The 23,798-nt window shown below is 36.7% G+C and overlaps 1 protein-coding gene across 1 annotated transcript in view; it reads right to left on the bottom strand.

The window, feature by feature from the left end:
- Positions 1-1,562: 1,562 nt before the first annotated feature.
- Positions 1,563-23,798, bottom strand: part of LOC107595527 (transmembrane protein 211-like) — a 45,601-nt gene continuing 23,365 nt past the window's right edge. Inside the window, exon 2 of the mRNA XM_016285951.1 lies at positions 1,563-1,777. Coding sequence (XP_016141437.1) covers positions 1,634-1,777 — 144 coding nt within the window. The 3' untranslated portion in view covers positions 1,563-1,633. The remainder of the gene's footprint in view (positions 1,778-23,798) is intronic.

Below are 23,798 nucleotides of genomic sequence, written 5' to 3'. Positions count from 1 at the left end.
AGAGCTTGCACAATTTGTGGGTGACTAAATACTTTTTTTCCCCCCTGTATATATATATATATATATATATATATATATAGTATACAGTATATATATTGGGGGCGGGCTCAGATTGTCTTATGTACGTAGTGGGGGCCCCAAGGAAAAAAGGTTGGGAACCACTGGGCTAGACCAACAGTCTAACAACGCAATTACCACATTCAAGGAACATGAGAATACTTTTTTGTGCTATGAGAATACTTTTCATGCACAAAGAAAAAAAAAATAATTACTTTAGTCAACAATATATTTTCTTCCAGGTCAGTCTGCCTCTGCCGCCATTCACAAGAGAACCATGATGCAATGGTGGTGGACTGATTCTGAAGAGAAAAACTCTTTGAATAAAGTCATTATTTTTGTTTTCTTTGTAAACAAAAAGTATTCTTGTAGCTTCATAACATTGTTTGGAACGACATGAGGGTGAGTAATTAATAACAGAATTTTAATTTTTATTGACATTTTTTTTAATAACATTTTTATTATCCCTTTAAAGGGTTAGTTCACCCAAAAATGAAAATTAGCCCATAAATTACTCACCCTCAAGTCATCCTAGGTGTATATGACTTTCTTCTTTCAGACAAGTCCAGTTGGAGTTATATTAAAAATAGTTTTTGATCTTTCATGCTGTTTAATGCCACTCAGCAGGTGTTGCATGCATCAGTCCAAAAGAAGTTAAATAAAAAGCGCCCATCCATAAAAAAAATGTCTCACACGGCTCTGGGGGGTGAACAAAGGGCTCCTGTAGCGAATCTATGCGTTTTTGTAAGAAAAATAACTATATTCAAAAAGTAACAATGACTTTAATCTAGCTTGTGCTCACTGTTGTACACTGAAAGCAGTTCCGGACGGATGACGTATGAGGTCGGCTTTAGGTATGAGCAGCAAAATCCTTTTTCCCAGTGTTATCTTACTGCTAGACCACCATGGACAAGCAACCATATTCCAAAAACCAGCTTAACCTGTTCTTTTCCCCCAGAAGGGATCTGCTCGCATTAAATATTATGCCTGGATTGCAAACAGTGTTTGAATAAACTCTTTCATGTAATTTAATGAAGGTGTAACATGAGACTTTGCATTTTTAATAAGACGCGCTACCTAAATTCGGCCTCAAGTGCTTTATACCACATCATATCAAATTGAATCATTCCTCCCCTACTCTGCCAAACATGAACAATACACTTCAAACATGATGTTTGACAACACAACAGAATTCCGATGGGATGCCCAAAGCAGTTAGCAGAGCTCTAGCATGTATCACATGATATCAGAGGGGGAGGTGAGAGAAGGAGATATCTGCCTCTTTCTGAAGATCTCTGCTGTTCCATCCATGTACTCAAAATCACAAGATCCAAGAGAAAAGTCTTCAAAGTGAAGTGTGAGAAAGAGATATGTTGAGGTTTTACTAGTCTTACATAGATTTTGGAAAGTTCTTGCCATTTTTGTGTACAATATGCCTCAGATGGTCTGTGGGGCTCCCGTCCAAACCTCAAAATAGGATTTTACTGACTAGGATCAGTCATGTAATGCTACTCAGCATGGTCCTCAAAGGGCTGGTGTTTAAGAGCTGATCAGAGGTCAGATAGTAAGCCGGACACTAACCTGCAGCCATCTGCATGTATCCTGCCAATGTGCAGATCCTCCTCTCCCAGGCTCCACCGGGCAGGAAGATGGTGATGATGGCCAGCAGGGAGCTGACTGCCAGCAGAGCACATCCACCTGAACACAGCACCGCACTCGTCTGCAACACACACAACACACGACACTTACAGATACTGCTGCTCTTATAAGAGTTCAAACTCTTTCTGGGGCTTGATTGAGTTTTACCACTCAAGCAATCCAAATTTAATTCTATTCTCGTAAAATGAGTGAATCTAGCCACAACTGGATTTAATAGGTCAAGGTAAAACCACAGATTTTAAATCAAAACTGCACTAAACACTGAACAAAAACATCACATGGCTAACCACGTAAAGCCTTACATAATATAATTATTATAATATATTATAATATAATATAAGTCACTTTTTGTACTATGGTACTATTAGGCTGTGATTTATGGTACTATTAGGATGTTATAGTAATTTAACAGTCACAACAAAATACATTTCTCATTGCCTTAACAATCTTTAAAGCATTCCTATTGATTTTTTTTCTTCTTAAAGGGCTCTTCATTTTCATTTGGGGTAGTCTAAACAAACACAGAAAGCAAGTCATAAAAAAAATATGTATATAAGTTACAAAAATATATAAATGTATGCATCTACATTAAATGTATAATATATTAATACATAAATTAAATAATTGTGGATAATATAAATAAATGGTACAAAGAACACTGTTATAGTGAAAATCAATGAGGGTAAATATCATTTTAATAATAATAGAGCGGACTGCAAATAAATAAATAAATACAATAAAAAATTTAATTAAATAAAATACAAAGAAATATATACTAGGTAAATGTATATATTTGTATATGTATAGTAATTTTTTGTAACAGGACCAATTCTCACTATTTACTAGCATGCATATTACTAGCACACTAGCTGTTTATTAGTACGTATAAAGCACATATTAATGTCTTATTCTGCATGACCATATTTAAGATACTTGAATCCCCATACCTAAACTTAACAACTACCTTACTAACTAAGCAGCTAATTAGGAGTTTGAGGCAAAAGTTGTAGTTAACAGTCAGAATTGGACCTTAAAATAAAGTGTGACCAAATTTGTAGTAAATATTGACCGTCTCTGCTATTCATCCACTTTCAAAAAAAAGCAGCTTGGCCATTCTACTTAACATCTTCTTTTGTTCACCACACAAGAAAGAAAATCATATGTGTTTGGCACAAATGAGTAAATGATGACAAAATGTAATTTTTGGATTAACTATAAACTTAACATTAAACGCCGAGCACAGAGTCACAGAAAACAGGGTAGACAGAAATATGAGGTGTGAAATCAATCAGTTTTTTCTAAGTGCTTACTCAGTGGGATCAATTTAGTGAAACAGCGTGCACTGATCTCGTCTAATCTACAACCTTCATCAAATCAAACGCTTCATCAGTCGAAAGGCTCACTCCGGCACTACACAACGACCACATGCCTGGTCCAAAAACAAAAATAAAGGCCATCCCAGATAGGAGATCTCTAAAATATGGATAGATATCTCTCATCTGGGCTTTTTTAAATCAGATGTTTGCAAGAGCAGGCTGCATTATTCCTATATTATATTATTATTAATATAATTCCACAATATATTGTCTAATCTACAACCTTCATCAAATCAAACGCTTCATCAGTCGAAAGGCTCACTCCGGCACTACACAACGACCACATGCCTGGTCCAAAAACAAAAATAAAGGCCATCCCAGATAGGAGATCTCTAAAATATGGATAGATATCTCTCATCTGGGCTTTTTTAAATCAGATGTTTGCAAGAGCAGGCTGCAGGTGCTGGCATGTCTTTGTTAGACTATGACCCAAAACTCTAAAGAGTACCTAAACAGTTTGCGTTACAATCCCTAAAACAAAAACACGGAGGACGCATATCAGAGACAAGAGGCAATTGATCTTACTCTGATGTAATACATTTAGGCCTGTGAGGCAGGACACACTGACATAAAGAATTATCGATGTGAAAATCAATGTGTATCTGTAACTTAACACTTAGATGTTGCTGTTGAACCAATCTTTTAGATCCCCACAAGCCTAACATTTAAAAATCAAAACAATTGTCAGGACTATATTATTCCACAAAGTGTCATTATCGTAACCCCAAAATTTGGCGCACACAAACACACATAAGCTACACATAATAATAATAATATACATGTATGAAATGTACACTTACACAACAATTTAAATATACAAAAATATATGGATAAACATACAAAAACATACTGTTTGTAGTACCACCCAGTGGAAATAGACATGCCACAAGACTGTAAGAATATTTAATAACAATATTTTAGTATTAATACACTTTTTATTTCAGTAGCCTATTCTAAAATGTGTTCAGATGAAGGCTTTCTGTAGAGGTGGGTCACAGGTGGCTGCTTTTCAGTGAGAAACTGAGGTTTTCTTTCTGACAGTTTGATCTCACTGCCTCTTCATTAGATCAGCTGGAGCTTTCAAATGCTGTTTTCGCACACAGAACTGCAGTATCAGACTTACTAGACCAACTCAACAACAAAGTAAACACAACATCTGTTAAAAAACTATCAGCACATCTCTTGCACAAACAATACACATACACAACAGAGTGCGGTTCTTAAAGCAATTGTCACATTAGCAGTACATATCAGAAAGGAGTGACAATAATAATAGAATTGCCAGTGACTTCAATACCTTGTCGTCCTAATGGCGAAGACATTAATGGTAAGAGCTGAACGCTAATAAAGACTGGATGGCAGATTCATAGGTGACGTCTGAAACTGCAATATAACATTTGTAGTAATTATGACTGTTTGTGCTGATGACAACATTACAACTTCCTTTACAATAATGACATGTCCTAATAACGCAAAATTCTAATAACGCAGAAAGCGAAGAAGTGGAACGTTGCAGACACTCGGCAGAAACATATTTCCTTCAAACTGAACTCATTCCCCTTTAAATGGTATTCATATATTCATTAGAAACGTCTAGTTTTCTCAGCGCCATCTCTTGATCTTGCCATCTTTGAAGCCTTTAGATGAAATGAGCTCTTGCCCACTGTGCTGTCAAACATTACCGTGTTTCATTACAACTAAGAGAGACATATTAGGGCTGCAACAGATCAGATCCAGAACTAAATGGTATCCTGGAAAATCATAAATAGGCTGTCTATGACAGGAATGTTGATGGTGCTCATAAGTTAAACAAGCAGTTTGCATATTTCATCCCTAATGTATATATAGTCTATGTATGGCTAAGAAATGGAAATGTACTTCTTGAGGTCAATACTAATTAGTGGTGCTTGCCAAGTGTGCTGTTACTTTTCAAAGTGATCAGACTCATGATTTTTCATCTAGTGGATGATAAACTGGGCAAAAAATTCTATACACTGACGCTGAAAGCAGGACCATTTCTAGAGACCAGAATATCTCAATAGAGACTTGAGTTGGGCAACCACTCTGACAACAGGCCATAATATCCAAAAGCCTTTTATTGCAATTGTAACAATCTTACATTTTGATTCAATTGTAATTTTATGAAGCTACGAGAATACTTTTTGTGCGCAAATAAAACAAAATGCATCATTGTACTCTCGTGAATGGCGGCGGACGGAAGAGAAAAATTGTTGAATAAAGTCATTACTTTTGTTCTCCTATTCAGAATCAAAATGAGCTTTATTGCCAGGTATGTTTACACATACGAGGAATGTGTTTTTGTGACAGAAGCTTCCACAGTGCAACAGAATGATAGTGACAGGACAAAAACTAGTTCTAATTTTTATTCTTGTAGCTTCAGAAAATTACGATTAAAACACTGATGTCACATGGACTATTTTAATGAAGTCCTTTTAATTTTAATGACTACCTTTCTGGGCCTTGAATGTGTCAGTTGTATTGGTGTCTGTGCAGGATCTGAAAGCTCTCGGATTTCATCAGAAATATCTTAATTTGTGTTACGAAGCTGAACGAAGGTCATTCGGGTTTGGAACGACATGAGGGTAATTAGATTTTCCATTTTAGAGTGAACCATCCCTTTAAGGGGAATACCTTCATGCTTATTTTTTTATGTAAATCATACATTTTCATACAAATCAAATCATACAAGTTCCTACAAATTTGCAACCAATTCTTAATTTGCCAAAACATATCATAAGCCGGTTTCCATCCAAAGTTGCAAATTTAACTTCGGTGCAAAATTGGAATATCACATAAAACATTTTCAAATGAGCACCATTTCCATTCAACAAGTCAAAGAGAACAAAATCATCACTTCCTGATAAATTGGCACTAAATATCACAAAGAAACGTAGGAGAAGCCACTGAATATAGCCATTTTCATTTAAGAATGACTATAACAAAATTTTCTCTGATTAGTGAGGTTATGGCATCCCATAGCGCAAAGTCACATGACTTTATTTATTTGGAAAATGTGTTTTCATCTCCCATTATTCGCATTAACCCTTTTTCGCACAAGCCAAAAGTAACATCAAGCGAGCGTAAACATTTTTTTGTACAATTAAGGGATTTTTTTCCCGAAATTTGGTGTTTCCATCATTTATTTCTGATGTGATACTTCAAAATGTTCATAAAAACAGGGTGATGGAAACATAGCTATAGTTATGTTTTCTCATGAGATTATTTTGGCAACATTGCTAGTATTGTGGCAGTAAGTTTTCCACAGGCATCGGCTTCTGTTAACAGGATGTTAACTATGTGCAGCTGAGTGACAAGTCATGTGACCCACATTTGGAACCCTGATGGCAGTGGATGTGTGGCCTTTAAGTTAAAGGGATAGTTCCCCCAAAAATTAAAAGACTATATTTTAAGTGTTTTTGCCCATACACTAGAAGTCAATGGTAACCAAAACTGAACATTATTCAAAATATCACCTTGTGTGTTCTGTAGAAAAACAGCACAGTCATATAGGTTTGGAACAACATGAGGTTGAATAAATAATGACAATTTTCATTTGTGGGCTAACTAGTCATTTAAGTAAATATAGACTCCAAACAAAGAATCCATTCTCATGTAGGTGAGACAAGTTCAGGTCTGACCCACTTCATGATCCAGTCCCACTGGCTTTGTATCTCCCCCTAATTTCTTATAATATTTTCATTTTCTGTATAAAGTGCAAAGCACCCAAGATAAAATTAGACAAAAAGAAGAAAAGAGAAAAGAGCTGATGATGCAAACACAATCCCTCACCTATTGTAATGTTAATACACAGCTTAACCGTTCACATTTTGTTTTGGCGGAACAGCTTTGCATTCGATATGCACCAATCAAGCCAATGTTATTTGTACAATATTTAGTGCAAACAATTTCATGTGCATGCATGAACAATCAGCTTTGGCAAATCTGGCCCTTTGTTGCATAGACTAATTTTATTCATTCCTCAAAGACCTTACTGTATCAACACACTGCCCAGAATTAAATTGTCCTTAATTAGTTTGACATTTCAGGCCTGGCTTTTGCCACAACTCCTATGAGCAATAATTAAAGATTATGCTTCTGCTTGACACTAGAATATAAAAGCCATGATTACATTGTGTCCAACATTGTGCTTCTGAAACTACATCATATATATGCACACAATATATGCAAGACTTTCCAAACTCCAAACTCCAGCTGCTGTTCATTTACAAGAAAAATGGCTCCTAACAGTGCTGCCTCTTTCAGAGAGCAGGTTCCTGAATAGATGCTAATTATTTGCCTCTATACACACGGCAAACAGTAAACAGCACTGCAGAGGAAGTGCATTGTGAAGGAGAGAGGTCACGCTATGATGGAAACCAATTTCTGTACCTAGATGAAAAGAAAACAAAATAGAGAAAATTGTTATAAGAAATTACACATCAGACATACTGTCAAATCCATCACATGTTGTACCTCACAAAACATTCAGAGTTCCTTGCTAATTTGATTTAAGTCAAGGAAAAAATGTATGTTCTCTGCGAATTCTGTAGGGCACAGAGAGAAAAATAATGTGACAAGACTCTGTATGTCCATAACTGCAGTAGTTATGTGCTTTAATACTAGAAAGACACTAGACGAAACACATTAACAACTAAAATTGTTATTCTACAAATTAATACATTCAAAATAAGATTATTTGCTGAAAACCCTGCCCTTCTGTGTTTGACCATTTCCAAATGTACGGCTTCAGAAAACTTACAGCACAAGAATTCAGTAGGCCAGGGTTGACAATTTGAATTTATCAATTTTAATCAGTTCTCATTTTAAATGAACCAGTATTGATTCCTAATCCCAAGAATTGATCTTTAAATCTAGACTGTTATCTGTTGATGCATGAACAAAAATTGTGTCAATTTTATCACTAAATACAAACAATAAACAGTGGCATGACAGATCGCCATGCACTTCAGTTCAAGCGGCAGTGGGGAGCGTTTTTATTTCAGTGCAAATTATATTTACGAACACGTAGCAAATGAAGTTAATATTTTGAACTGTTGTTGTTCATTTTAACCTATAATATATTATAGTAATGCACCAACTGACATGATATTGTGTATAGTTTATAGATTTAGGGAGATTTTTTTTCCTTGAGAAAAAATTACATGCACTGTCTCTGATATACTTTATATTCAAATGAACATATAGTGAATTAAATAAAATCGAAAGCTTGTGAATCAAAATCGAATCGTAAAATGCATCTACATTTTAGTCTACAAGTTTTACGGACTGAACATTTTAATTTTATTAAAAGAACAGGTTGAAAAACCTGGGAAACTTCTCCTTTGTCATACCATTTTAAATGGCATGGGGGTAAGTAAACGATGACAGAATCTTCATGCAGGTGAGCTATTCCTTTAAGAGATGGAAAATGATGTGAAATAACTGGAATGGTTCATCCAACAGTCAAATTCATTTCAAAGACCCAAATGTCACCAACATCAACTTCACTTGTCAGTGAAAGAGGACTGCTACAGTAACAAAAAGATTGGGCTTATTATTCTGTACGGGTTTTATATTCAGTGGAATTTGCACTTGATTTACTAGACATACAGACTGGAAATCAAGGTCGAAGCTGTCTTGTTACCATGGTGAAGTATTTTCTCATACATCTAAAGAGAAAGAGAGAGAGAGAGAGTGTGTGTGTGTGTGGATCAGGTCCAAAGCTGGCTTAGCTGTAGTTAAGAGGCAGAGTGGGCAGTGCCAATTAAGAGGGAGGTGTGTTAGCGCTCAGACTCTCGCTTAATGAAATAAAGTCCTTCAGCCCTAAAGAACATTAAGCTCCAATAAAAGTTTATTTCCTTACAATCAAGCTCAAACCCACACGCACTCACGCCATATTATTATGTGTATTATCTATTAAACGACAAAGAAAACATTTTTTTATATAAAAGGTCAAAGCAAGACGCATATTGACCAAGTCAATATTCTCTTGGCAGAGCAGAAAAATCTATACCAGCATTTAGTCATTCTGCCCTCTGTTGGAACTCTACAAATGTATCCGTTTTCCCTATTGCCCTTGCTGTAAGAATTCAGACAACTCCTGCATGCACTTACATTGCACAGGCCTCTTCCTTGAGGCACAGAGCAACCTTCACAGAAAAAAAATAATAATAATAATTAAAAAAAAAAAAAGTGTCTGATGTTTTTTATAATTCAGGTCACAGTGTACAAATACTAGGGCACCATTTAGGGTTCAGATGATCACACTGGTGGAAACCTCTGGGGAACATCTAGGAACCCTTTTAAAAATGCAGGGGGAAAAGTTCATTTAAAGCAATACACTACAGGCATTTTTTTTGTGGCACTGGTCAATTTTGAAACTTGGCTATTTTGCTTTCATAGCATGTCTTCTTTCAGACTAATATCTAAAGCATTTAATTGCATTAATCAATTTGCATCTGTAGATTTAAGTTACAATACATATTGTTAAAGGTAAGGTGCATAACAAAAACCGTTTCTGAACCAAATCACCTACCCTGCCTTTAAAGGCTATTTTCTCGATTTATTTTTAAATGTAAAAACATTTAACTCTATGTCAACAAAATGAAACAAGAATTTAGAAACCTGGCTTTATTCAATGTTCAGATTTCTGTTTTGGAAATGTATGCAAATTTGTGCAAATTTAATTAGATAATGTTTCATTTGTATTTTTAAACATTTCAGAAACCTTGTAATACAAAACAATTGTCTTAAATTACTATGATTAATCCAATGGAAAATTATGGTGATATCTATTAGTTAAAATGTTTCCCCTATTCACCTGTGGTCTCTTATAACTCCAGAGAATGACAACAATATTGAACAGTATCTTGGAGCTATAGAGAAAACACAAATGCTCTGTGGCTTCAGGGCAAAATCATGCAACTCCTCTCCTCAGATCAAGAAAGATTTGATTCAAAATGATATAACATGGCAATTAGCTGTAAGAGGAGGCATCTCAAGTAGGCCACTGATAGACATCACATTAGCAATGTACTTCACGCTGTACTAAAGTGTCCTGACCAGCATGGGTTAGTCTTTGCCATTACTTCACGCATGCAGAGTAACATGTATGAGCATCTGTTCTTAGCGGCCTTACACTGTGTTTTACCTGTGCTCATCTCCTGTTCGGAGGGGTAATAGCCACACCAATCACTCTAAGTGTCTGTCCCTAGCATGTCATCTCTCTCGCTTTCTCCCCCTAGAGTCTCATCAAAGACAGCCCATTATTGTCGTAACAGACTTTCATGAACATCACTTCACACATGAGGCTATGGCACAGCTCCAAAACATTCGGTCTTCTCTCTTCTTCATTCATTCTGTCTGTCAGAACATCTCTCTTCTTTTTTTCTACACAATATTCTTTTCCTTTCCATTCTATCCCATTATATGTAGAGTCAAATATGAAAGTGTAGTAATCCCAACCAAGTAATAGAGAAACGTGCTAAGGAAACATGTTTGAAAAGTCTATACATTTGCCGTTCTGATTAGTGATGTCAGTGGCACAGAAAGTACACACTATACCCTTAAAGGGGTCCTATTATGCTTTTTCACTTTTTTAATTTTAGTCAGTGTGTAGTGTGTATGTTTGGGCATAAAAAATATCTAGAAAGTTACAAATCTCAAAGTCCACTCCAAAGGGAGATATTTAGTTTTTTAAAAATCCCTTTTCAAGAACTACAGCAAACGGCTCGTTTGGACTACAGCGTTTGGTTTCCGGGCTTTATGATATCACAAAGCGGCTCATTAGAATTTCATTACAAAAGAATTCCCACCTACAGAAATTCGAATGGTTGGGGGGTGGGGAGGGGCGAGGTTGTGGTTAGAACGCTTGGTTGAGTGAGTGCATCAGACGAGACGACGAAGAAGAAGTGCTGCTGCAGAGTTAGTGCATCAGAGAAAACCAAGAAGAAGAGCTGCTGTGCTGTAGCCTCAAATTTTCGGCATGTCTAGAACAGCGGTTCTCAATTCCAGTCCTCGCGTACCCCCGCTCTGCACATTTTGTATGTTTCTCTTATTGCTTCATACGTTTGTTATATTTGACTGTAAGTGCCCTGCGAAGTGGACATTACATTACATGATTCCAGTTTGAAGGGAGCGTAAATCTGCGTAAATCTGTAAATTAATATTCCGAAGTGAAGTAAACGTCAACGGATTTCCCCTGCTCAGGGAGTAAGGAGCAATGGACGCTTTGTAGGGACCATGTCAATCGGAACACAGTTCATGCACAGAGCTCACTTCTAACGAGATGATCTGAATCAGGTGTGTTGACAGAGAGATGTGCAAAACATGCAGAGCGGGGGTGTGCGAGGACTGAGAACCGCTGGTCTAGAACAATTATTACAAATATAACGCGACGTAGCTGGGCGCCGCAGACAGACGCCGAACGGCACCGCCGGTGTGCCTGCACTCATAGAAAATAATGTGTGTACGAATTTTAAAGCCGTGGCGCAACGCTGCACTTCTCGTCCGGTGCGTGACCGCCTGAAACGCTGTTTTTTTTCCACTTCCGAAAGCGGATGATGTCAGGAAACAGTGGTTGCAATTTACTTTTTAACTCTGTTCCTGAGCATTATAACCCCAATTTGCTATTGTGTGCTGTGCATTTTACTGAAGACAGCTTCCACAACATGAGTGAATAGTGCCAGATTCCCAAAAGCTTTTGTTGAAAGACGGAGCAAGGGGCGTGGCAGTAATGAAACACTGTCTAAGCTGTTCGCCAATCACAACGCACTGGGACAGCTAACCAATCACATCACATTTTGTTTTTCGGGAGGCGGACCTTCCTCAAAACCGGAACTAATCGAGTCGTTTGTGCCAGCCTGGGGAGAAAGGTATTTTAATAATGTAAATTATGTGAAAAATAATGTGTTTTTCGAACCACCAAGCATGAGAGCATGTTCTAGTACACTCCCAAAACAAAATCAAGACTTTGTAAAAGAGCATAATAGGACCCCTTTAAATAAAATGCAGTGAGCCATAGTGTTTTACTTAAAGAAATTTCAGTTTTATAGGATAATTTATAGATTATTCTCTCTGGTGAGTAAAGACATCATTTTAATATAATGCTAATAATGATCTGGTCTTTCTAGATATAACTTCTAGGATATCTTGAATATCCTATAATACTTCAGCATTTTAGCACAGCCATCTGTCATTTCTGTAATGAAACCTCGCCAAATATATATGCAAATATATATATACACAAATATATATATATGTCCTGTCACTTTAAGAAACCAGTCCATAGAATGTGTATCTTCCATTCAAACCTCTCCCACCACCATAGAGCAAGGCAAAAGAGCTGTCAAAGGAGATTCTCTCTATCCGTTAAAATAAACCTACCATACAAATTATAGACCTTTCATTTCTTTGTAAGTGGGCAAATTTACAAAATCAGTAGGGGATCAAATAATTATTTTCCCCACTGTATATATTATATATATACACACACATATACACACACACATATATATATATATATACACATATACATATATATATATTTTTTTTTTAGTCATGCAAAATTAGCAATAGTATGACAAACAAGAGACGCTGGGAGGATTGCAGACCTGATGACCTGTAACCAATATAGTAGTTAGCATATGACAGTGTTAACATTAAATAGTTTTTAAAAAATGTAAAAAGCAAAAGGAGGCATCTATTTAAATTAGCCTGAGGAGATCCAGCACCAAATGTTTGTAATCTATCCATGATAATTACCAGCAAACTCCAAATGCTTTTGCAATTGAAAGTGAGGGAAGGGAGTGGAGAAGAATTGTGATCCATAATTAATTAATCCCTTTCTCCCATAAATGATAGTGTGACTAAATAATTGTTTTGTTTTTGTGTTTTTTCTGGACTTTGATGCCTGTTTCATATTGGAATGCAAATCAGGGAATTGGGTTTCAATGTTTTTGTTAGGCAGCGCAGTAGCTTAAAATTTCCCATAACATTCCCGATTAGGGAGACTCGTCCCATTTAGTGAAAGTCAAAAGGTAACACTACACTGACCCTTTGTGTTGGGAAAAAAATATCCCAGTGTTTTGTCATGCTAAGAGGATGTGCTGGAAAACTCCCTCCACTTTTAATGTGAGTGAAAATATAAGGTGACACGTTTGATCCAAACAACAAAGAGAGAGGTTTATTCTCCAGACTCACTGCCAGGCCCAGATGGGATCAGTTTTGTATTTTTTTGATCTGATTTAAAAGTCTGCAGAAAATCTGCATAATTCTAGACTTAGTAGATTTAAATGTGGTAAAATAAAATAAAAAGTTGTTGCAAGAATTCTCTTATGCTCATCCAGGCTGCATTTATTTGATGAAAAATATACTAAAAACACAAATATTGTGAAATATTATTACAATTTCATGTAACTCTTTTCTATTTTAATATATTTTAAAATGTCATTTATTCTTGCGATAATAAAGCTGAATTTTCAGCATCATTACTCCAGGCTTCAGTGTCCCATGATCCTTCAGAAATCATTTTAATATGCTGACTTGGTGTTTAAGAAACATTTCTTATTATTATCATTGTTGGAACCAGCTGCTTAAAATTTTTGTGGAAACCGAGATTTTTTTTAGGATTCAAAAGGACAGCAATTCTGTGAAAATAGAATTTTCTGTAACAATGTAAATGTCTTTATTGTCTAATCAAAATAAAAGGTACTTTGAAAAGTAAAATACAGCTGCATCAAAAAATCAGAATATCATGAAAAAGTCCCTTTTTTTATTTTGGAGTGGGCTGAAGCTGGAGTCAGTGCATCAAGAGTCACCACACTCAGACGTCTTCAGTAAAAGGGCTAACAAGCCACTTCTGAAACAGATACAACATCAGAAGCATCTTACCTGGGCTAAGGAGAAAAAGAACTGGACTGTTGCTCAGTGGTCCACAGTCTTCTTTTCAGATGAAAGTACATTTTGCATTTAATTTGGAAATCAAGGTCTGGAGTCTGGAGGAAGACTGGAGAGGCACAGAATCCAAGCTGCTTGAAGTCCAGTGTGAAGTTTACAAAGTCAGTGAAGATTTGGGGTGCCGTGAAGTCTGCTGGTGTTGGTCTACAGTGTTTTATTAAGTCCAAAGTCAATGCAGCCGTCTACCAGGAGATTTTGGAGCACTTTATGCTTCCATCTGCTGCCAAGCTTTATGGAGATGCTGATTTCCTTTTCCAGCAGGACTTAGCACCTGCCCACAGTGCCAAAACCACTTCCAAGTGGTTTTCTGACCATGATATTACTGTGCTTGATTGGCCAGCCAACATGCCTGACCAGAAGCCCATATGGAATCTAAGGGATATTTTCAAGAGAAAGATGAGAAACAGTCTATTCAACAATACAGACGAGCTGAATGACGCTATTAAAGAAACCTGGGCTTCAATAGTGCCTCAGCAGTGCCACAGGCTGATCACTTCCATGCCACACCTCACTGATGCTGTCATTTGTGCTTAAGGAGCCCCGACCAAGTATTGAGTGCATAAATTAACATACTTGAAAGAACTTGAGCTTTTCTGTTTTGCAAATACTTTTTTTGATTGATCTTAGGAAATATTATAACATTTTGAGATACTGGATTTTTGACTTTCATGAGCTTTAAGCTCTAATCATCAAAATTAAAACAAAAAAAACTTTTGAAATGTTTTACTTCACATGTAATGAATCTAGAATATATGAACGTTTCACTTTTTGAAGTTACAAAAAAATTAACTTTTTTCACAATATTCTAATTTTTTTAGATGCACCTGTATATTGATGAAATACATGTTAAAACATCTATGAAGAGTCATTTATTTAATAACACAACATTACTGGAGCTACAACTAAAAATAACTCCAGACCTCTGACAAAAAATATGTTTACACAAAATATGCTAATATTAAAATAAGACAACAATCACAACAGTCAAAAGTTTGGCTTGTGAGACAAGTCATAATTACAAAATACTATTCCTAAATAGTATTTTTTTTTAAAACAGCTCACCTCTAATGTCACCCATGGCTGAAAAGATAAGGATATTAGCCAAAATATTTAATGAACAATAAGGATATTAGCCAAAATATTTAATGAACAAATGAGCAAGGGACAGAGAATGTTAAGGGTCTGGATTTTGTATTCTCCCTCTATTGGTTCAGCAGTTTGTTTTCACCCGTGTTTGACCTGGTCTCTCACCCAGCACAACCCTGTACAGATGCTTTGGGAATTAGGAGGTTGGAGACTAAGGAGGAATCCCAAAAGGTCAAGTTCAAAATACAACTTCAGCATGAATCAAATGTCATGACGTCAAGAGACGACAGCACTAGAGAGGCTATTGTTGTACCTCTCAGCATGAAATAGCTCCACTTAACAGAGTTGCTGCTAGAGGAAGTCTCGGCTGATTTGTTTTATGGTTTTCTGGGTCAGAATGTGATGTATAAGAGGTTAGTATTGTGTTCACGCATTATTAGTGCACATGAACATCATTGTGAGTACATTTGCAACTACAGATAAAACTCAGGGGCAGGGCAAAGCATAAGTTCACCATGACATTCCCCATTCTGTCTTCTCATACGGATATAACCAGCCATCTGAGCGCCACAGGCAAACCCTGGGCGTCCCGTGGAGATGGTGTTAAATGGATTTGAGTCAGCTCCAGCCGAAAGCCAACAGCCAAGCTCTGATGCACCCATCCCTCATATAAACTCCAGCCCAAATGCATGGCTGTCTGGGCTACTCAGCAGCATATCAGCCCACCTGCCTCCAGTAGCGTGAAGCCTACCATGTGTCCTTTGAACTGACTAAAAGAAGAACATTTTTGGCCATGTAGAGGTGTCACGTAGAGCTAAATCTTTTTTTCTGCTTCTCATTTAACCTTTTGCCCTTCCACTTTGCTGGTATCCCTGCCCCCCTTTCTCTTGCTCCTTAATTAGTAATTAGTCCCTCCTTAATTTAGCAGCTGCTTTTATTGAAAGTGATTTACAGTACACTTACTACAGAAACAATCTGCCTGGGGAAACCTGGGGTTAAGTGAAGGGCACTATGGTGATGGTTCACTGCTCGCTGCTAGTAGGGTTCGAACCAGTTACCTTCTTATTACTAGCCCTGAGGTTCAGTCAGCATGAAATGCCATTCATAACTCATTTTATTTCCATAATGTGACCGTGGCTGTAACTAACGATTATTTCTATAAACGATGCATGAATGTAATCAATACATTATGTGCACAGAAAGATTTTACATGGATGAAAACTAGCCTGTGAAGGATATACTTACAGCCACTGTAGTTCTGTTCCTCACAGACTCGTTCTCATTCATTTCAAAAATAAAATATGGTGCAACACTGACTATGGTCTATAAATGTAAAGAGTTTCTTACATTTACATTGCATGTCATAATCCCATTAGAGTTACTATACTATTATGTGTAGGATTTCAATTAAATATTGTCAATTTAAAAGCTAAATTTAACTTCCAACAACAAATAATCAACATTTCTGCACTGACATTCTCTGTTGTGCATACAAACGCATTTTCAGTGAAGTCTGTGAAGTTTATTGGAGTCTTGCTTGCTGTCAGGATGAGCCTTTTTGCAAAATGCAAATACTTGCATGAATTTATATCATTTACAGATAAGAATATAACTATGAAATTTAAGTTATGCACTAGGGAAAATCATCTCTCAAGCACATTAAGCAGCACACTCACCCAAGGTCCCTTCTGATGTACCTGACATTGCAACCCACAAGAATTCTTTGATGTGTTTAATACAGTTCACTCCTGTTTTTGACAACCTGGGTCATGCACTTTTCCCACAGGTGCTTACTGTGTGACCATCCTCCATTTTTCAAATGCGTTTTCCCCACAAGACATTTTTTTTCATTACTGTTAAAATTAGTTAGCACAGCTCACAGGTGGACACCCAGTAAGTCACAAGACAATGAAAACTTGATGAATGTAGAATGTAGTAATCAAGATTTCATTCATACTATATATAGAACAATATATAGAACATGCATTTTGAATAGCCACAAAGTAAGTTCTTATTCAAATGAAGTATCTACTAAGAGAGTAGGCCTATGCAATTTCAGATGGAGCCTTGATTTAGTGGAAATGCAGTTTTCACGTTGGTTTGGTGAAGGAAGTGGATGGCTGGATGCCGCACAGGAGAGAAATGGTGTCTGCCACAATTTTAGCATTTTAGTATTAAAATAGCTGAAGTTTTGGTTTGTTGTTCAGCACAATCAATCAAAGCACTTGAAAAGTGATCACCGAGCCACATGGCTTTTTTGGCTAACTGTCTGATGTTTTAAAGTAAGTCACAATGTACTGCTAATTTATTAAAGAACTTTTCTTTTAAGAAAGTAAATAGGGTCAAATTTGTTTTAATCACAAAGCCACACCACACTGGCAAAATGATTCAGCACATAGTTTCAAGGAGTGCCCAACGCTTCACTGAACTGATCAAAACACTTCTGTTCTCCAATTAATTCTGTCCATCAGTTTGCTCACAGAAAATGGTACACAGAGAAATACAATGCTACACTGAGCAAACACATCACTTCATGCTACTCAAAATAAAAGGCTGCTGCTTTTTATAAAAAGCACTCTTGTCTTTGTATTGTGTTTCAGCGTGAAAAACTTTTACTTGTGAGGGTTTCAACCAGAATACTTGAGTTAGGGTTGTAAAGCACTCTAGCCTCAATGTATGCTGGGTATTCACAGAGATGCTGTGGGTGGGTGTTGGATTTACAGTATGCCCACTCTACCAATGGAGGTGGACTCAAGGAAGCTGTTATGTAAGTCTCTTAAGACAGGAAAGTCAGCACAGCCTGCAGAAGCAGCAGGATGGATGTTCTGAAGAGCCATTTTTGGCATTTGAGCATTCGTGACAAATAAACATGTTTACAGTAAGTGACCAGCAAGGAATCCAGCTGGAATAACATTCTCAAACACAGCCACAACACCAGGGTGAAGAATACATGAGCCAGAAATGGGTTTTTTTTATTAACAAAAAATTTTAAGTTTGATAACATGTTGCCGTAATTAGGTCACTTGAATGACTCATCATGGCTTCAAATTAGGCCAAGCATTATTGTTACATCTTAGCACTTTTATTTTAAGTAACGTAAGTGTTTGGACTTACTATTTTCTAATGAATACTGTTTATTTTTACTATAAATAGTCATTGGTATAAATTCCTTTAAAAAACACTGGCCGGACATGAATTCATGAATTCACATCCTTGAGTAACAAATATGTTTTGATGAAAATAAAAAAAATTCAACATTTCTATTTCAAATCAAATTTGTTCTTTTCAATATTCTATTAATAAAAGAATCCTGAAAAAAAAGATATTAGGCAAAACAACTGCTTTCAACATTGGTAATAATAAGTGTTTCTTGAGCAGCAAATCAGCACATTAGAATGATTTCTGAAGGATCATATGACTCTGAAGACTGGAGTAATGATACTGAAAATTCAGCTTTACCATCACAAGAATAAATTACATTTTAAAATATATTAAAATATAAAACTGTTGCAATAAAAAATGGCATAATATTGCAGTTTGTACTAAACTTTAAAAAGGTAGTGTGTATATAGGCCTATGTATTCCACATTTACAACAACAAAGAAAGAGTAAAATCAAATGTTTTTTCTTTGTTCACTGTTGTATTAATCTTCCAAAAGGTATGTTTCATATACATTTTCATAAAAATGCAAAAAGTTATTTTATTTAATCAGTGATAACTGAAGGTCACTAAAACATGCAACATGGTGAGGTCATGTGACAACAATGTATCATACTACTACCTAAAAATAGTAGGTAGTATACTGTACAGTAGGGGTGTATAACGGTAGGCACAATTAACTATGAGAAAACACAATCAACCAGTAGAGATTTTGGACTATCGTCTTTATCATAGTTACACGCTCACGTGACGTTGCTGTACTACATGGTCACTAAAACGTATCATTTGCACACGTTTTTAAGCATTGCGGTTTATAAACAAGTGATCTTAAGCCATTAAAACACAATCAGCAGCAAAAAATAACTCATTTTTCTATATGCGCGCACTGATTGAGTGGCTGTTTCTGAGCACTGTCAGAGGCATGCACACGTGAAGATGGTGCTCAAAGAGCGCAGGAGTATTTTTTTGCTGCTTTACAGGCCTTCAACGGTTACATACACACACACTTGTATGTGTCATAATGCCAGTCTTTGCAAATATCCTCGTAAACAAAGTAATTCAGGTCTTGATTGAAAGCAAACACGTGTAACAGTATATTGGATCCGGGCAGCTCTTAAAGTGACAGCAGTGTAAAATTCCTGCTGTCTTTCATTAATGTTTATCAAACAACAAAAGAGAGAAAATCTCTCACTGCTTTTGACAATCACTTTTGTAACTTTAATAAGAAGAAATATATATTTAATTCACAGAGTAATCAACATGCAGTGTCTTCATATATTTTATTATTTTATACAATGTATGTAGCATTTCTTTGTTCTTCTGTAGTTTTTTTTCCTATTGCTGGTAATTTGTTTCTTATTCTTATGGACATTAAAGTTTGGACAATGAAAAAGTAAGCATTTTTTTAAATTTAGGCTAGTATTAGTTTTTTGTGATATTGACCCTGGTATCAAACATTTTGAAATCATAAAGACCTCATTTAAAGCAAAAATAACTATATCGTGATATACATCGTTACTGTGAAATAAAATTACTCATACCGTGATGTAAGATTTTGGTCATATCGCCCACCCCTACTGCACAGTAAGCATCAAGTTAGTATTTCATTATGAACGTAGCCTTTATGTATTTCTACAGCAGGTATTGTTTGTATTATGCAATAATCTAGATTTCCTCACCATGTATGGTGTGAAGCCTCAGAGTTCTCGTTTGTTTTGTATATAATAAGAAAACACAATCCTAAAGCAATCAAAGACTACTGGATATACTACCCAGCATTGTGCTGGAATGTAATTGCCCATAATTCAGAGCATATTGTAAAACAGATGCACAATAAGTAACAAGCTAACTATCGATCAATGGGACCCAATTGAGGAATGCAGGGCAGAGCCTGAACCTGATGTTTAGTAATGAAGACACAAAGCCCCTGAGCAACTACCCCATTAGTCCACAATGTCAGCTCACTGGACACAAAAGCCATGTCTGCTCAATGGACGCTAATGTCTCATGGGGGTTCGCGCAGAGCGTGGGGCAAAAACAAGGAAGAAAAGATAAAACAGCACCCCCTCCCTATTATGCTCTCACCATTTTCAGACTCTTTCTTTCAGTCCTCCTCTTTTGCAGCCTTCCTCCCCATCGGCAGGGCCGTAAATAATACATCAAAATGGTAGATGTTCTAAGTGCAAATGAGAGGGTTTGTGGATGTGGAGGCATTTTCTAGGTGCACTAATGATGGAATGGAAGCTTCAGAGCTGAGAAAGTATTCTTCATCTTTTCATCTTGTTAAAAACAAAGAATATGGGCCTTCAAGCAGATATCCTACATTTCTCACAGACAAAAGCTCTGGCTAAGATTAAACATGGAGATACATGCATAAACACGTCCGCTTTCTCATTTTGTGCCAAACATATTGCCAGAGATGACATGAATTGACAAAAATACAAATAAATATAATAAATGAGGGAGAAAGCATTTGCTTAACGATCATGAGATCCGTCTGTGAGAGTAAACAACCAACACATCACTGTGTGAAAATCAGCACTCACACATATTAGCAAACCTGTTTACAAGTGCTGTATAATGATGCAGGGATATTAATGCTTTTCCTGGACATTAAAGGGGTCATATGATGCTGCTAAAAAGAACATTATTTTGTGTATTTGGTGTAATGAAATGTTTTTATGCAGTTTAAAGTTCAAAAAACACATTATTTTCCACATACTGTACATCTCCTCTATGCCCCGCCTTTCTGAAACACGTCGATTTTTACAAAGCTCATCGGTCTGAAAAAGTGAGGTGTTCTCTGATTGGCCAGCTATCCAGTGCGTTGTGATTGGCCGAATACCTCAAGCGTGTGACGGAAATGTTACGCCCCTTACCATATTGTGATGATGCCCTGTCAGGCCGGAGCGATGATTCAAAAACATGAAAACCCATTATAAACGAGGCATTCGTAAAAACAGTAGTCCTAATGACTGCGAAAAACAAGCACACACCGCCTCGGCACCGGCTCTGTGAAAGACTCGTGAAGATGAAAAACCACTAGAGTATGATAGGTTAATTTTTATTTTTGACTCTTTTATCGCTTGATGCATTGTATGCTGATGTTATTTGCGCGATATAAAGCCAGGTTTAAGTTTCTGTAAGAATATCTCAGTTTCCCGAGTGGAGCTGTATTAAGCGGTCTTTTCCTCCGGCCGCATCGCCGCTGGCAGAGGCAGATCAGCGGCTGCGGGGAGATGAGAGTCACAGAAGTACGTTAAAACACATCTATACACTTTTCTTCATCGTCTTGTATGAATTGTTTTAATGTTACTTGCTCACTTTCCTAGTGAAGCTGTGCTAACCAGTATTTTCCTCCCGCAGTGCGCTGGCAGACCAGCGGGGCGACTCGTGAAGACGAAATAAAGCAGTAAGAGAACATTAAATTGTTAGGTCAACTTTAAAACACATGTAATCACCTTATTTGTTTTATACCAATGCTATCTGTAAGGTATAAATGCGTTTGGGTGAATAAATGTCTGTAAGAACATCGGATGGACTGTATTTGTGTCATTTTGTTAGGTTAATGCTTCAGCTACAGATGATGTGTTGTGCAATTGTTAATTGGGTTTCTTTCTTTAGTAATGGAATTCATACTTGCTACATAAGATACCTGTCTGTTATGTAGTGCCCTGTTATACTGCATTACTGTGTAATATTTATGGTTTCTATAGCCGTGGCATCATTATGATGGTATGAAGAGATGGATTAATTCATGTAGGATGCCACTGAAAAATGCACTGCTGAGATTATAACCTGATGTAACGCGTTGGTCACAGTTAGAAATATTGCAGTCTATTTTACATTCCAGTTATAGCAGGCAGTTTAAAGTATATTCTGCTTAGTATGCATTAAGCTGCATGCTAGCAATTCATTCATGGTTTAATGGAACTATTGTGACTGACTTATTCTGACAACTTATTCCTCCAGTCTATCCTGAGGATGGGGTTCCCTATCATGCACTGATTCTCCAGACTCTTCCTATTACCTGAATATTTCCTTGACATGATAGTGGCTCAAAGGAGGTATAAAATTAACTTTGGTTATGTTAACAAAACAATGATTGTTCTTAAAAACGGAAAAGCTTTTCCTTTGCATTTCTGAAATGTTTCCTTTGCGTACAGATGACAATGTTGTGAAAAATCCCTGTTTGCATGGTTCCATGCAAATGACAAATTATGCTGTATTATGCATGTCAGGCCAGTAGCTGCCGATGTCACTTTTTTAAAAAAAACACTGCGGTCTGTGCACATACGCATTTCTATAGACTGAACACGTAATGTGTTTTCACAGATTTGTGTATTCATAGTTTACACAGAGACGATAACAGTATAATTTTCAAAAACTTGCACTTTAAAACTTGTTTTTGAAAGTTTACATCTTCGGGCCCCAAAAAGAAAAGAAAGTTTACCTTTTTAGTTGAAAATGGTAAACAGCCCTTCTTTCTAGAGCTGCTTTTTACAGTTGCCATTATTGAAAGCATTAAATAATCAAAGCTGAATCTGGATGGATGAATGGATTTGGAATTTTGAGATGGACGGACGGATGGATTTGGAATTTTGAGATGGATGGATTTGGAATTTTGAGATGTATGTAGATGTACACACACAAATGGAATAAAGAGCAAGGGCATGATGAGGAAAAGGATTGTGGAAGTTGTCCTTGAGTACACCTCACCCGCTCTCCATAAAGCCACTCTGCGCACTTTCTCCTGCATTTATGCATGAGCGCTTCAGCCTGTCAGCGCTCTCCTGTGCTGCCTGAAATATTACTGTAACGGCAGTGCTCACTATACAGGCCAGGATGGTGAAGACGTCATCATGTTGCCATCTAAAGAGTCAACACAACTACCTAAATAACCATCGACAATGAATAATCATCTCAATCACAAACATGGTATGGTCTTGCTCATATTATGAAAAGAACATCATGTGCTTGAGCAATCCTATCCTTATTTCCACAATAAAACTTAATACACTTCATAAAACATGCTTAAAATAAAAGGAAATTGGTTTCAAGGGCTTGAAGACAAATAAACTCCAAGTTTGTTGGCAGCCGTTTTCAAATGATGCGATGGAGTGAATTACAAACCCAGAAGCAGAGGTTGCATCAGCCTGATTGCAAAATAATTTACTCCCTCAAAAGGACTCACCCCCCTGCATCCTGACTAGTGCTGAGCTCTCTGCAGTCAGCGGTTTGTTAAAAGTGATGCAACAGTACACAAATAACAAATTCACAATTTATCAAATACATGTCAAAACGTGTGCAACCATTAATTAAAGCGGCTCAGTTCCACTGTAGAGATGTGGACATGTGCGCTATGAGACGGAAATTCACCGACAGTTAAGCAGGAAGCACAAATAATAGGCTGAGCATCTTGATTATTGGATGAGCATGATGAAAGTTGTGTATAAGACCTTTTCACTCAATGTTTTTTTTTT

This window comes from Sinocyclocheilus grahami, unplaced genomic scaffold (genome assembly GCF_001515645.1).
Source record: "Sinocyclocheilus grahami isolate Dianchi unplaced genomic scaffold, SAMN03320097.WGS_v1.1 scaffold203.1, whole genome shotgun sequence".
In the NCBI taxonomy this organism is placed as follows: Eukaryota; Metazoa; Chordata; class Actinopteri; order Cypriniformes; family Cyprinidae; genus Sinocyclocheilus; species Sinocyclocheilus grahami.
The sequence above is the reverse complement of the archived record's forward strand: the minus strand, read 5'-3'. Positions and strand labels throughout refer to the sequence as shown.